The sequence below is a fragment of the Heterodontus francisci genome, chromosome 4 (assembly GCF_036365525.1).
Source record: "Heterodontus francisci isolate sHetFra1 chromosome 4, sHetFra1.hap1, whole genome shotgun sequence".
NCBI classification, from domain to species: domain Eukaryota; kingdom Metazoa; phylum Chordata; class Chondrichthyes; order Heterodontiformes; family Heterodontidae; genus Heterodontus; species Heterodontus francisci.
The window spans coordinates 153,029,434-153,043,052 of record NC_090374.1 but is presented as its reverse complement, the minus strand read 5'-3'; the positions used below and the strand labels follow the sequence as shown (position 1 = coordinate 153,043,052).

The following is a 13,619-nucleotide window of genomic DNA, read 5'->3' as shown; positions in this document are numbered from 1 at the left end:
AGAGGAGAACTGAAAAGGAAATATGAGAAGCAAAGAGTAGATGAGAAAAGATTTGTGGGTCACGTAAAAGGGAACACTCAAGTAATATGAGCATATAGAGAGACAAAGCATAGGTGGGGCCAATTATGGACCAAAAAGGAAATCCCCTGGATAGAGAATACAGGTAAGGGACTAAATAAGTACTTTGCACCTGTCTTCACAAAAGAGGATGATGCTACCAATCTCTAGAGGAATCGATCGAATAAAAATGAAGAGGGGGTACTTTATAATGGCAGTGCTCAAGGTAGAAAAGTCACATGGTCTGGGTAGCATGCATTCCAGGTTGAAGGAAGTGAATGATGGTGGACAATTAGACAATTAATAGGAGGAGGAAGCTCCAGAAGCATCCACATGACGGAGGAGCCCAGCACGCCAGTGCAACAAACCAGGCTGACACATTCGTCACTAATGTCCTTTAGGGAAGGAAATCTGCTGTCCTTACCTGGTCTGGCCTGCATGTGACACCAGACCCACAGCAATGTGGTTGACTCTTCCATGCCGTCTGAAATGACCTAGCAAGCCACTCAGTCATATCTAACCTCTACGAAATCAACAAAAAGGAATGAAACCAGACAGATCACCCGGCATCGACCTAGGCACTGGAAACGACAACGGCAAACCCAGCCCTGTCGACCCTGCAAAGTCCTCCTTACTAACATATGGGGGCTTGTGCCAAAGTTGGGAGAGCTGTCCCACAGACTGGTCAAGCAACAGCCTGACATAGTCATACTCACGGAATCATACCTTACAGACAATGTCCCAGACACTGCCATCACCATCCTAGGGTATGTCCTGTCCCACCGGCAGGACAGACCCAGCAGAGGTGGTGGCACAGTGGTATACAGTAGGGAGGGAGTTGCCCTGGGAGTCCTGAACATCGACTCTGGACCCCATGAAGTCTCATGGCGTCCGATCAAACATGGACAAGGAAACCTTCTGCTGATTACCACCTACCGCCCTCCCTCAGCTGATGAATCAGTATTCCTCCATGTTGAACAGCACTTGGAAGAAGCACTGAGGGTGGTGAGGGCACAAAATGTACTCTGGGTGGGAGACTTCAATGTCCATCACCAAGAGTGGCTCGGGAGCACCACTACTGACCGAGCTGGCCGAGGCCTAAAGGACATATCTGCTAGACTGGGTATGTGGCAGTTGGTGAGGGAACCAACAAGAGAGGAAAACATACTTGACCTCGTCCTCACCAATCTGCCTGCCGCAGATGCATCTGTCCATGACAGTATTGGTAGGAGTGACCACCGCACAGTCCTTGTGGAGACCAAGTCCCAGCTTCACATCGAGGATACTGTCCATCGTATTGTGTGGCACCACCACCGTGCTAAATAGGATAGATTTAGAATAGATCTAGCAATGCAAAACTGGGCATCCATGAGGCGCTGTGGGCCATCAGCAGCAGCAGAATTGTATTCAACCACAATCTGTAACCTCATGGCCCGGCGTATCCCCCGCTCTACCATTACCATCAAGCCAGGAAACCAACCCTGGTTCAATGAAGAGTGCAGGAGGACATGCCAGGAGCAGCACAAGGCATACCTCAAAATGAGGTGTCAACCTGGTGAAGCTACAACACAGGACTATCTGTGTGCCAAACTGCGTAAGCAGCATGTGATAGACAGAGCTAAGCGATCCCATAACCAACGGATCAGATCTAAGCTCTGCAGTCCTGCCGCACCCAGCCGTGAATGGTGGTGGACAATTAAACAACTGACTGGAGGAGGTGGCTCCACAAACATCCCCATCCTCAATGATGGGGGAGCCCAGCACATCAGTGCGAAAGATAAGGCTGAAGCATTGGCAACAACCTTCAGCCAGAAGTGCCGAGTTGATGATCTATCTCGGCCTCCTTCTGAAGTCCCCAGCATCACAGATGCCAGACTTCAGCCAATTCGATTCACTCCGCGTGATATCAAGAAATGACTGAAAACGCTGGATACTGCAAAAGCTATGGGTCCTGACGATATTCCGGCAATAGTACTGAAGACCTGTGCTCCAGAACTTTCCGCGCCCCTAACCAAGCTGTTCCAGTACAGCTACAACACTGGCATCTACCCTGCAATGTGGAAAATTGCCCAGGTATGTCCTGTACACAAAAAGCAGGACAAGTCCAACCCAGCCAATTACCGCCCCTTCAGCCTACTCTCAATCATCAGTAAAGTGTTGGAAGGTGTCATCAACAGTGCCATCAAGCGGCACTTGCTTAGCAATAACCTGCTCAGTGACGCTCGGTTTGGGTTCTGCCAGGGCCACTTAGCTCCTGACCTCATTACAGCCTTGGTTCAAACATGGACAAAAGAGCTGAACTCAGGAGGTGAGGTGAGAGTGACTGCCCTTGACATCAAGGCAGCATTTGACCGAGTATGGCATCAAGGAACCCTAGCAAAACTGATGTCAATGGGAATCAGGGAAAACCCTCCGCTGGCTGGAGTCATACCTAGCGCGAAGGAAGATGGTTGTGGTTGTTGTAGGTCAATCATCTGAGCTCCAGGACATCACTGCAGGAGTTCCTCAGGGTAGTGTCCTAGGCCCAACCATCTTCAGCTGTTTCATCAATGACCTTCCTTCAATCATAAGGTCAGAAGTGGGGATGTTCGCTGCTGATTGCACAATGTTCAGCACCATTCGCGACGACTCAGATACTGAAGCAGTCCGTGTAGAAATGCAGCAAGACCTGGACAATATCCAGGCTTGGGCTGAGAAGTGGCAAGTAACATTGGCGCACACAAGTGCTAGGCAATGACCATCTCCAACAAGAGAAAATCTCACCATCTCCCCTTCACATTCAATGGCATTACCATCGCTGAATCCCCCACTATCAACATCTTAGGGGCTACCATTGACCAGGAACTGAACTGGAGTAACCATATAAATACTGTGGCTACAACAGCTAGGAATCCTGCGGCGAGTAACTCACTTCCTGACTCTCCAAAGCCTGTCCACAAGGCACAAGTCAGGAGTGTGATGGAATACTCTCCACTTGCCTGGATGGGTGCAGCTCCAACAACACTCAAGAAACTCGACACCATCCAGGACAAAGCAGCCCGCTTGGTTGGCACTCCATCTACAAACATTCACTCCCTGCACCACCGACTCACAGTGACAGCAGTGTGTACCATCTACAAGATGCACTGCAGCAATGCACCAAGGCTCCTTTGACAGCACCTTCCAAACCTGCGACCTCTACCAACTAGAAGGTCAAGGGCAGCACATGCATGGGAACACCACCACCTGCAAGTTCCCGTCCAAGTCACACACCATCCTGACTTGGAACTATATTGCTGTTCCTTCACTGTCACTGGGTCAAAATTCTGGAACTCCATTCCCAAAAGCACTGTGGATGTCACTACCCCACATGGACTGCAGCGGTTCAAGAAGGCAGCTCACCACCACCTTCTCAAGGGCAATTAGGGATGGGCAATAAATGCTGGCCTGGCCAGCGATGCCCACATCCCATGAATGAATTTTTTTTTAAAAAGCCAGAAGTACAGAGTGGATGATCCATTTTGGACTGCTCCTGAGTTCCCACTATCACAGATGCCAAACTTCAGTCAATTCAATTCACTCCATGTGATATCAAGAAACAGCAGAGGGCACTGGACACATCAAAAATTATGGTCCCTGACAACATCCTGGTTGTAGTACTGAAGACTTGTGCTCCAGGACTAGCCCTGCCCCTAGCCCAGTTGTTCCAGTATAGCTACAACACAGTACACCCAACAATATGGAAAATTGACCAGGTGTGTCCTTTACACACAAACAGTAAGACAAATCCAATCTGGCCAATTACCGCCCCATTATATCACCAGCAAAGTGATGGAAGGTGTCGTCGACAGTGCTATCAAGTGGCACTCACTCAGCAATAATCTCACCAATATTCAGTTTGTATTCCACCAGGGCCTCTTGGCACCTGACCTCGTTACAGCCTGTTTCAAACATGGACAAAATAGCTGAACTCCAGAGGGGAGGTGAGAGTAACTGCCCTTGATATTAAGGCATCATTTGACTGAGTATAGCATCAAGGAGCCCTCGCAAAATTGAAGTCAATGCAAATTGGAGGGAAAATGCACCATTGGTTAGTCATGCCTAGCACAAAGCAAGATGATTTTGGTTGACCTCAGTCCCAGAACATCACTGTAGGAGTTCTTCAGAGTAGTGTCCTCGGCCCAACCATCTTCAGCTGCTGAATCAATGACCTTCCCTCCTTCATAAGGTCAAAAGAGAGGATGTTCCCTGATAATTGCATAGCATTCAGTATCATTTGCGTCTCCTCAGATACTGAAGCAGTCTGTGCCTGCATGCAACAAAACCTGGTCAACCTTCAGGCTTAGGCTGGTAAGTGTCAAGTATGTTCGTGCCACATGGGTGCCAGGCAGTGACCTTCCCCAACAAGAGAGAATCTATCATCTCCCCTTGATGTTCAAGGGCATTACCACCACTGAATCCCCCACCAACAATATCCTGAGACGGTTACCATTGACCAGAAATTGAACTGGACCAGCCATATAGGTACTGTGGCTACAAGAGCAAGTCAGAGGCTGGGAATTTTGTGGCGAGTAACTCATCCCTGATTCCCTAAAGCCTGTCCACCATTGACAAAGCACAAGTTAGGAGTGTGATGCAATATACTCCATTTGCCTGGATGAGTGCAGCCCATTTTAGATTGGGCAACCCCTCCACCATCTGAAACATTCACTCCCTCCACAATCAGTGCATAGTGGCAGCAGTGTGTACTATCTACAAGATGTACTGCAGCAACTTGCTAAGGCTCCTTCAACAGCACCTTCCAAACCTGTAACCTCTACTGTGGGCAGTAGATGTATGGGAACGCCAACACCTGCAAGTTCCCATCCAAGCCACACACCATTCTGTCTTGGAACTATATCGTCGTTCCTTCACTGTCGCTGGAACGAAAACCTGAAACTCCCTTCTCAACAGCACTGTGGGTGTATCTACACCAGATGAACTTGTCACCACCTTCTCAAGGACAATTGGGGATGGGCAAATGTTGGTCTTGCTAGTGATGCTCACATCCTAAGAACAAATTTAAAAAGTAGGGTGGAAATAGCAGAAACTCTGGTCACTATTCTTCAATCCGCCTTTCATGTGGAAGTGGTGTCAGAGGACTGGAAGGCTGCATATGTTACATGCCTATTCACATGAGGGGAGATGGATAAACCCCAATAACTGCAAGCCATTGAGCCTCATGGTGGACATGGGACAACTTCCAGAGACCATAATCGGGATAAAATTGATCATTTGGAAAAACATGGGTGAATAAATGTTGGCTAACATGAATTTAATGGTCAAATCTTTTTTGTCAAACATGATTTGAGTTCTTCAATGAAATAACAAGAAGTTGTGGGTATGGACTTTAAAAAGGAATTTGATAAAGTGCCACATAATACAGTTAGTAGAATTGAAGCCTGTCAGCTTAAAGGGGTAATGACTTCGTGATATGAAATTGCCTGAGTGTAGTTGTGAATGGTTATTTTCCAGATTGGAGGGAAGTACATACAGTATTCTCCCCCAGGGGTCAGTATTAGGACCACTGCTCTTTTTGATTTATTAATAACCTAAACTTAGGTATCCAAGTTTTCAAAGTTTTCAGGTGACAAAACTTGGAAATGTAGTAAAATTGAAAAGAGTAACAGACCTCAGGAGGACATACAGACTAGTGACATGAACAGACACATGCAGTCTAATGCAGAAAAGTGAGAGGTGATGCATGTTGGAAGGAAGAATGAGGAGAGGCAATACAAACTAAATGGTACAATTTTAAAGGGGATACAGATGCACAGACCTAAGGGTTCACGTACACAAATCTGTGAAGGTGGGAGGACAAGTTGAAAAAACTATTTTATTGAGGCATAGAGGTCGAAAGCAAAGAAATCAGACTAAATCTTACAAATCTTATAAATCACTGGTTAGGCCTTAGCTAGATTATTGTGTTCAGTGCTGGGCTCTGCACTTTAGGAAGGATGCCAAGGCATTAGGGTACTGAAGAGAGTTACTAGAATGGTATGGGAATGAGGGACTTCCATTATGTGGATAGAATGAAGAAGCTAGTTCTCTCCTTGGAGCAGAGGGTGTGTTGAAGAAAATTTAATAGAGGTGTTCAAAATTATCAAAGATTTTGATGGAGTGTAGACCATAGAATGACACAGCACAGAAGGAGGCCATTCAGCACATCATGTCAGTACCAGTAAATAGGGATCTACAACCAGAGGACACAGATTTAAGATAATTGGTAAAAGGACCAGACAGAAGATGAGAAATATTTTTAAGCAGTAGGTTATGACTTGCAATGTATTGCCTGATAGTTTGGTGGAAGCTGATGCAATAGCAATTTCAGAATGGAATGGGATCTATACTTCAAAAGTAAAAACTTGCAGGGCTATGGGGAAAGAGCATGGGAGTGGGATTAATTGGATAACTCTTTCAAAGAGCTCTCACAGGCACATTGGGCTGAATAGTCTCCTTCTGTGCTTTAACTCTGACCTATAAAGGGGAGGTAACCCAAGAGATGAGTACTTGGCATGGAAGATCTGTCCAAGGAAGGTAATTATACAGGCATGTTCTCGCCATAGAATACCTGTAACACAAAGGTAACTGTACAGATAGGTACTTGCTACAGAACAGCTTTTTGGTTTTGATTTGTTTTTACATTTTTTTTAAATAAGGACTTTTGTCAGAAATTATGAGTCAAGGGGATAATTATTTTAAGGAGCGAAGGTGAAACATTAGGCCAACAGTCAAGCTTTAAAGAGCTCTAATCTCAATGTTATGTAAGGTTTAAAGGAAAAAGATAAATTTGCTCTTTTTGGCAACTTGGAACTTAATGTTCGAAAAACTATTTGAGTGCTGCAATAGATATTGCAAAAAAGATTAGACATGCATTAGATCTTTATTAACTTTGGATTTTTTTTTTCCTTTAGCTGTAAGTCCTCAACAGAAACCTAAATCTGACAAGAATGAGCATGAAGACTTGTGGCCCAAACCCTCTGCTGCTGATCCTGAGTGTAAAATACAGTGAAAGTTAATTGATGGGGAGAAGGAATAGATTAAAGTCCACTAACTGCATTCACTAAGGCACTGTTGAAATTAATGCAGTGCTGGCCCATTGAATGATTAAATAGATTGTATACTTTTGCTGGAGCCAGGTAACTCAATTGGTTAATCTTTTTGCCTCTAATCTCACTTGTGGAGGTCATAGGACAGCTGGATCTGGTTCAAATTGTCACACCGATGCACTGGGTGCTGTTCTAATGAGGATAAAAGGAGGTTTGTTCTACATCTAACTGTGGTAAACCTGACTAAGAAATGCTGATTGCCAACATTTGGAAAATATTACATTTTCCAGCACTGGTGTTCCTTGACTTGGATCATCAAAATTTGCTTTGAAAAATATGTCTGTCTCTATCACTAGCCAGAAATAAACAAATAGCAGCAACATTGCCCTGGCAATGCTCTCCAGCAATGTTTAAGCAACGTTTTCACCAAACAGAAGGTATTGGTAACCTGTATTTAATTTCTATGTTATGAATGTATACACTTTTATACTAAAAGTTTTTACTATTGAAATTTTCTCACAAATAAAGACATTTTTTTATTCAATAAAAAATTTGCTTTTGTTTTGTTAATACACAGCGCTAGATTGCCATTATCAATCGGTCACAGACTATTACAATAATCATTTAACCTTCATAGATTGCAAAAACACACATGGTCATTTGAAAAGAAAGTACATTGTCTTTTTTAAATTCATTCACGGGATATGTGCAAGTCTGGCGTTTATTACCCTTCTATAATTGCCGTTGAGAAGGTGGTGGTGAGCCACTTTCTTGAACTGTTGCAATCCATGTGGTGAAGGTACACCCACAGTGCTGTTATGGAGGGAGTTCCAGGATTTTGACCCAGTGATGAAGGATCTGTGTATTATTTCTGAGTCAGGATGGTGTGTGCCGTGGAAGTGGTGGTGTTCCCATGCGTCTGCTGCCTTTTTCTTTCTAGGTGATAGAGGTCACGGTTTTGGAAGTGCTGTCAAAGGAATTTTGGCACATTGCTGCAGTGAGTCTTGTAGATGGTACACACTGCTGCCACTATGTGCCAGTGGTGGGAGAAGTAAATGTTTAAGGTGATGTATGGAGCGCCAATCAAGTGGGCTGCTGTGTCCTGGATGATGTCACACTTCATGTTTTTGGAGGTGGACTCATCCAGGCAAATGAAGAATATTCCATCACATTCCTGACTTGTGCCTTGTAAATGGTGGAATGGCTTTGCGGCGTTAGTATCTTAGCCACCACATGCCTTCCTTTTGCAGTTTGAACTTGCTCCTGGGGCAGCATATTTTTTGAGGGACTTTCCTCAGCACGGACAGAAAAGGAAGAGGAGTAGGATAAATAAGTGAGAGATAAAGGGCATAAAAATGAGGTGGAAGATGGGAGAAGCAAAGGCTTGAGTCCAGGCCAGAGAAAATAAGAAATAGCAACAGTAGGCCATTTGGTACCTCGAGCCTGCTCTGCCTTTCAATAAGGTCACGGCGAATCTTCTAGTGGCCTAAACTCCACTTCTTTACCTGCCCCCCATAACCTTTTACTCCCTTGCAGGTCAAAAATCTGTCTAGCTCAGCCTTGAATATATTCAATGATGACCCAGACTCCACTGCTGTCTGGGGTAGAGAATTCCAAAGATTAATGACCCTCAGAAGAAATTCCTCATCTCCATCTTTAAATAGGAGACCCCTTATTTTGAAACTGTACCACCTACTTCTAGATTCCCCCATAAGCCGAAAACATCCTCTCTGCATCTACCCTATCAAACCTCCTCAGAATCTTATATGTTTCAGTAAGATCACCTCCTATTCTTCTAAATTCCAATGAGTGTAGGCCCAACCTGCTCAACCTTTCCTCCTAAGGCAACCCCTTCATACCAGGAATCAACCTAGTTGAACCTTCTCTGAACTGCTTCCAATGCAAGTATATCCTTCCTAAATAAGGTGACCAATACTGTACACAATACTCTAGGTGTGGTCTCACCAATGTCCCTGTACAGTTGTAGCAAGACTTCCCTACTTTTATACTCCACCCTCCCCTTGCAATAAAGGCCAATATCCCATTTGCCTTCCTAATTACTTGCTGTACCTGCATGCTAATGTGTTGTGATTCATGTACAAGGACACCCAGATCCTCCTTCCACCCCACCAGCATCTGCATTCGACAGATCATCCTCCACCATTTCCACCACCTCCAGAGTGATACTAGTGGTAAGATTGAGGTTTCAACGACCATGCTAAATTCCAACTACAAGATCCACTGCATTTTGAGTGCTGTAGTTGTTGATTCAAGTCCAACTCTTTCAGACACTAGAGTAAATAATTAAACAATATTGTTGTGAGATTACTTACTTGGAGGGAGTCGGGAGCAGCAGCAGACCTATGAGGAGACAACTACCTCGATGCGCTGGAGTTTGACAAAGAAGAAAAAATAATCAAACAGTGACCTCAGGAAAGCGATGAGTTGATTGGCTGGTGAGTATTGCTGTTTAGAGACTGAGTCTAAACAACCTAGAGTTAAAAATAACATTAAAAATATTAAGTGTTAATAACAAGAAACAAGTTGGTAGCTGGTGACATCTCTGTCCTGGGATTGCTGCAGTGTTCCAGTGAACATCAACGCAAGCTCGAGGAACAGCATCTCATCTACCGATTAGGCACACTACAGCCTGCCAGACTGAACATTTGAGTTCAATCATTTCAGAGCATGACAGCCCCCCATTTTACTTTCATGTTTAGTTATTTTTTCTTCCTTTTTTTTTTACATTCCTTTTTACATTTTTTACAACCTTTTTTTTTTGCATTTATTTCATTTCATCTTAGTTTGTTCAGTTTGCTTACCCACTGTTTTTTTTCAGGTTTGCACTTGCTGCTGTTCAATATTCAGTGTATTAATACCTAATCTGTACTAATGCTTTGTCTTTCAACACACCATTAACATATTGTTTGCCTTTGCTCCGTGACCTTTTGATCAGCTATGTGGCCTGGTCCAATCTAGATCTCCTTTGTTATCTCTTGCCCCACCCCCACCTCACTTGCTTATAACCTGTGACTTTTCTAATATTTGTCAGTTCCGATGAAGGGTCACTGACCCGAAACGTTAACTCTGCTTCTCTTTCCACAGATGCTGCCAGACCTGCTGAGTGGTTCCAGCATTTCTTGTTTTTATTTCAGATTTCCAGCATCCACAGTATTTTGCTTTTATTATTATGGTAGCTGGTGAGTCTTTTTTTAATAAGATTTATTACTATTGCTGAGGTTATTATGACTTGGTAACGTTTTAGTATTGATAGGGTATATTAATAGTGGTATGGTAGGTTATTATTACTATTGGTTGGGTTATTAGTATTAGCAGCAACAGAGTTTATTAGTAGCAGCGTTTAGTTGTAGTACCAAGGTTACTACCTAATAAATAGAGGAATGGCAGGGCTGCTCCAATCTCTGGCATGCCCATCCTGTGCTATGTGGGAACTCCAGGACATTTCTCGGTCCTGGATAACCACATGTGCAGGAAGTGTCATCAGTTGTAGGAGTTGAGCTGTGGGTTTCGGAACTTGAGCAGCAGCTGGCAACACTGCGGTGCATCCATGAGGATGAGTGCTTTGTGGATAGCACGTTTATAGATGTGGTCACCCGCAGCTTAAGAGTATGCAGGAAGAGAGAGGACTGCCAGGCAGTAGAGAGTAAGCAGGCAGGTAGTGCAGGAGACCCCCGAGTGCGGCTTGCTCTCCAACATGTATTCAGTTCTGAATACTGAGGAAAGTGATGATTCATCTGGGGAGTGCCCAACTTGAGTACTGTGTGCACTTCTGGTCACCTTGTTACAGAAAGGATGTAATTGCACTAGCGAGGATACAGAGGAGATTTATGAGGATATTGCCAGGCTGGATAAATGCAGCTATGAGGAAATATTGGATAGTTGATGATCACAGAACAGAGAAGGCTGAGAGGAAATTTGATTGAAGTGTACAAAGTTGTGAGCGGCCTGGATAGAGTAAATGTGAAGGGCCTATTTACCTTGGCAGAGAGGTCAGTGACTAGAGGGCATGGATTTAAAGTGATTGTTAGAAAGATTAGAGGGTAGATGAAGAAAAGTTTTTTCACCCAGAGGGGAGGGTGGTAGGGGTCTGGAACTCACAACCTGAAAGGGTTGTGGAAGCAGAAGCCCATAACTCATTTAAAAAGTGTCTAGATATGCACCTCAAGTGCCATAACCTGCAATGCTGCAGACCAAATGCTGGAAGGTGGGATTAGGCTGGCTGGCTAGTTTTCAGCTGGCGTAGACATAGTGGGCCAAGTGGCCTCTTTCTGTACCATAAGCTTTCTATAATTCTCTGAGCTGAATTCTAAGTTGTGCAGGGAATGCCTGTGGGGTTTTAAAACCAACGGTCCTGTCAACTATGGTGTGTCGGGGGAGGTTAGATGCTCATTGGTAAAGCTGAGGCTTCAGGATCTACAATTGTGCATATGGTACTGTTGAGGTTTAACTAACTAGAGCCGCGCAGTCTATCAGGGCAGTTGAACCCATTGGGGTATTTAACTTGTAGAAATAATACCAGTCTCCAGTGATAGATCTACCCCACGAGGTACCATTACTAAACCAGGCCTGTTGGTCAGTCATCAACAGTTCCCTGGGATGCTGTAGACCTTCCTGGTTATTGGATTATTAAGTCCATCACAGAAGGCTGACTTGGTTTCAAACTTGCATCACTCGAATGTGTCTTGGAGCTGTCTTGACCCCAAAACTACCTGAATTGTTTCCTTCCCCTCCAACGAGGATAATCACGAGTTGGATAAAAATAGCACTGATTTAATCTGCATTTGCTAAAAAAAAACTATCACTGAAAAGCAGCTCCATATATGTGTCTCATTGCCATCCAAAGTTAGTCATGGAAATTCATTTCTTCATTTGTCTGTATAGATAGAATATCCCCATTACTCTATAGTATTTGTTGGCTCCGCAATGCCACAGAGGGAAAATTTGCTTTTAAGAATTTGACAGTCGGGCATAAGAACGTTTTGCTCTTTAACTGATCATGATGGCTTAAAGTTTCACTTAATAGGTAACATAATTTTAGTGATTGTGAAGTTGCTACTATACATTGTGTTGGCTGGTTTTCTACAGTAATTGAGCATGGAAATTAATGTCAGCAGTCTTATTCATTAACAAGCATTTAAATCTTAATGGCAAACCTTTCTTAGTTTTTTTTAAATCTTAAACGAAGTATATCAGCTCTATCCACATTAGTCAGGTAATTCAGCTATTTGCAACCAATACCATATTACTTGTCTCTTTTCTCCACTGAAAACGACAACTGCATTATTTAACACCTTTAACATAAAAAAAAAATCCCAAGGCGCTTCAGCATGTGAAGAAAAACTGAACACAAAACCAAAGACTGAGCGATTGAGAGGTGATGAAGAGCTTGGTTAGCAGGTTTGACATAGGGGCTTAGAGGGGAAGCAGGAGGTGCAGCATTTGGGAGGGAATTCTGGAATGTGGGCCGCAGATGGCGAAAGGCTCAGCCTCCAATGGTGGGATGTAGGCTCAAGTCAGAAAAACGGAGAATTCGGTCGAGCATTGTAGGGCTGGAGGACATTCTGGAGAAAGGAAGGCGTGAAGGGATTTGAACTTGTGAGACTTAAATTTGAGGCATTAAGAGACCATCAGGCAATTGGTCAGTAAGGACAGAGGTGATGAATGATTGAGATTTGATACAGGTAGCAGAATTTTCAAGTGTCTATGAAGTGTGGATGGCTGAAGGGTATTTGAGTAATTGAGTCTGAAAGTGATGATAATGAGCTGAAGTAGAGTGAAGGTGGGCAATTTTATATGAGAGGATATGGAGTTGGAAGCCCAGTTTGTGGTTGAACAGGATGTCAAGGTTATGACTAATATGGTTCAGCCAGAGAGAGGGATGGAGTTGAGAACTTGTGGCAGGGCTGAAGGTGATGGTTTCAGTCTTCCAAAAACTTCCTGCTGGCTAAGCATATGATCCACCCAGGACTGGATTTCAGGCGAGCACTCTGATAGCATAAAGTAATAGACGGGGTGGGTGGTAGATCTTGATATTGGTACTGAACGTGTGGATGCTGCCTGCATGTCTAGATGGTGTTTCCAAGGGGCAGTATATAGGTAAGGAGGCAAAGGACGGATTTTCGGCATACTCTGGCAATGAGAAGAGAAACCATTGCTAGGAGTCTTCTATCTACAACTGGATAGGTAAGAATGGTAAGTTGAGCTTAATTATTAGTATACGCCCAGAATTTGATTTCTGGATCCGCGCATCATGTTTCTCTTCATTGAACTCTCAATGAAAATCCATTTGAGAGTTAAAATTGTTAAAATTCCACTGTATTCTAACTGTAGCCTATCAATGTGTTCTGCGTTGCGGATTTTTCCCTATGATGTTTGACAAGCATGCCACTACATGCTCCTCCTTGTTGATAACAGATTGACAGAATTGTTTCACTGAATAATTATACCTGTCTTTCTTGTCCCATGTCAAAGTCT

At 43.8% G+C, this 13,619-nt stretch overlaps 2 protein-coding genes and 1 long non-coding RNA gene across 19 annotated transcripts in view; 2 read left to right on the top strand and 1 right to left on the bottom strand.

Moving 5' to 3' along the window:
- Positions 1-7,675, top strand: part of cenpe (centromere protein E) — a 209,070-nt gene extending 201,395 nt beyond the window's left edge. For both annotated transcript variants that reach the window (XM_068030382.1, XM_068030381.1), the window contains exon 51: positions 6,990-7,675. In XM_068030382.1, the coding sequence (XP_067886483.1) occupies positions 6,990-7,087 (98 nt within the window). In that variant the 3' untranslated portion in view covers positions 7,088-7,675. The remainder of the gene's footprint in view (positions 1-6,989) is intronic.
- Positions 1-9,495, bottom strand: part of LOC137369336 (uncharacterized) — a 196,223-nt gene extending 186,728 nt beyond the window's left edge. The window contains exon 1 of the long non-coding RNA XR_010974928.1: positions 9,458-9,495. This is a non-coding gene — a long non-coding RNA (uncharacterized lncRNA). The remainder of the gene's footprint in view (positions 1-9,457) is intronic.
- Positions 9,469-13,619, top strand: part of LOC137369334 (ovoinhibitor-like) — a 46,762-nt gene continuing 42,611 nt past the window's right edge. For 11 of the 16 annotated variants that reach the window (XR_010974920.1, XR_010974926.1, XR_010974924.1 and 8 more), the window contains exon 1: positions 10,192-10,324. Coding sequence is in view for 4 of the 16 variants with exons in the window: in XM_068030386.1 (XP_067886487.1) it covers positions 10,315-10,324 (10 nt within the window). In the remaining 12 variants the exon portion in view is untranslated. Of the gene's footprint in view, positions 9,581-10,191; positions 10,325-13,259; positions 13,338-13,619 lie in introns of those variants that run through there. The other 5 variants (XM_068030391.1, XM_068030389.1, XM_068030385.1 and 2 more) reach the window with 4 other exon arrangements.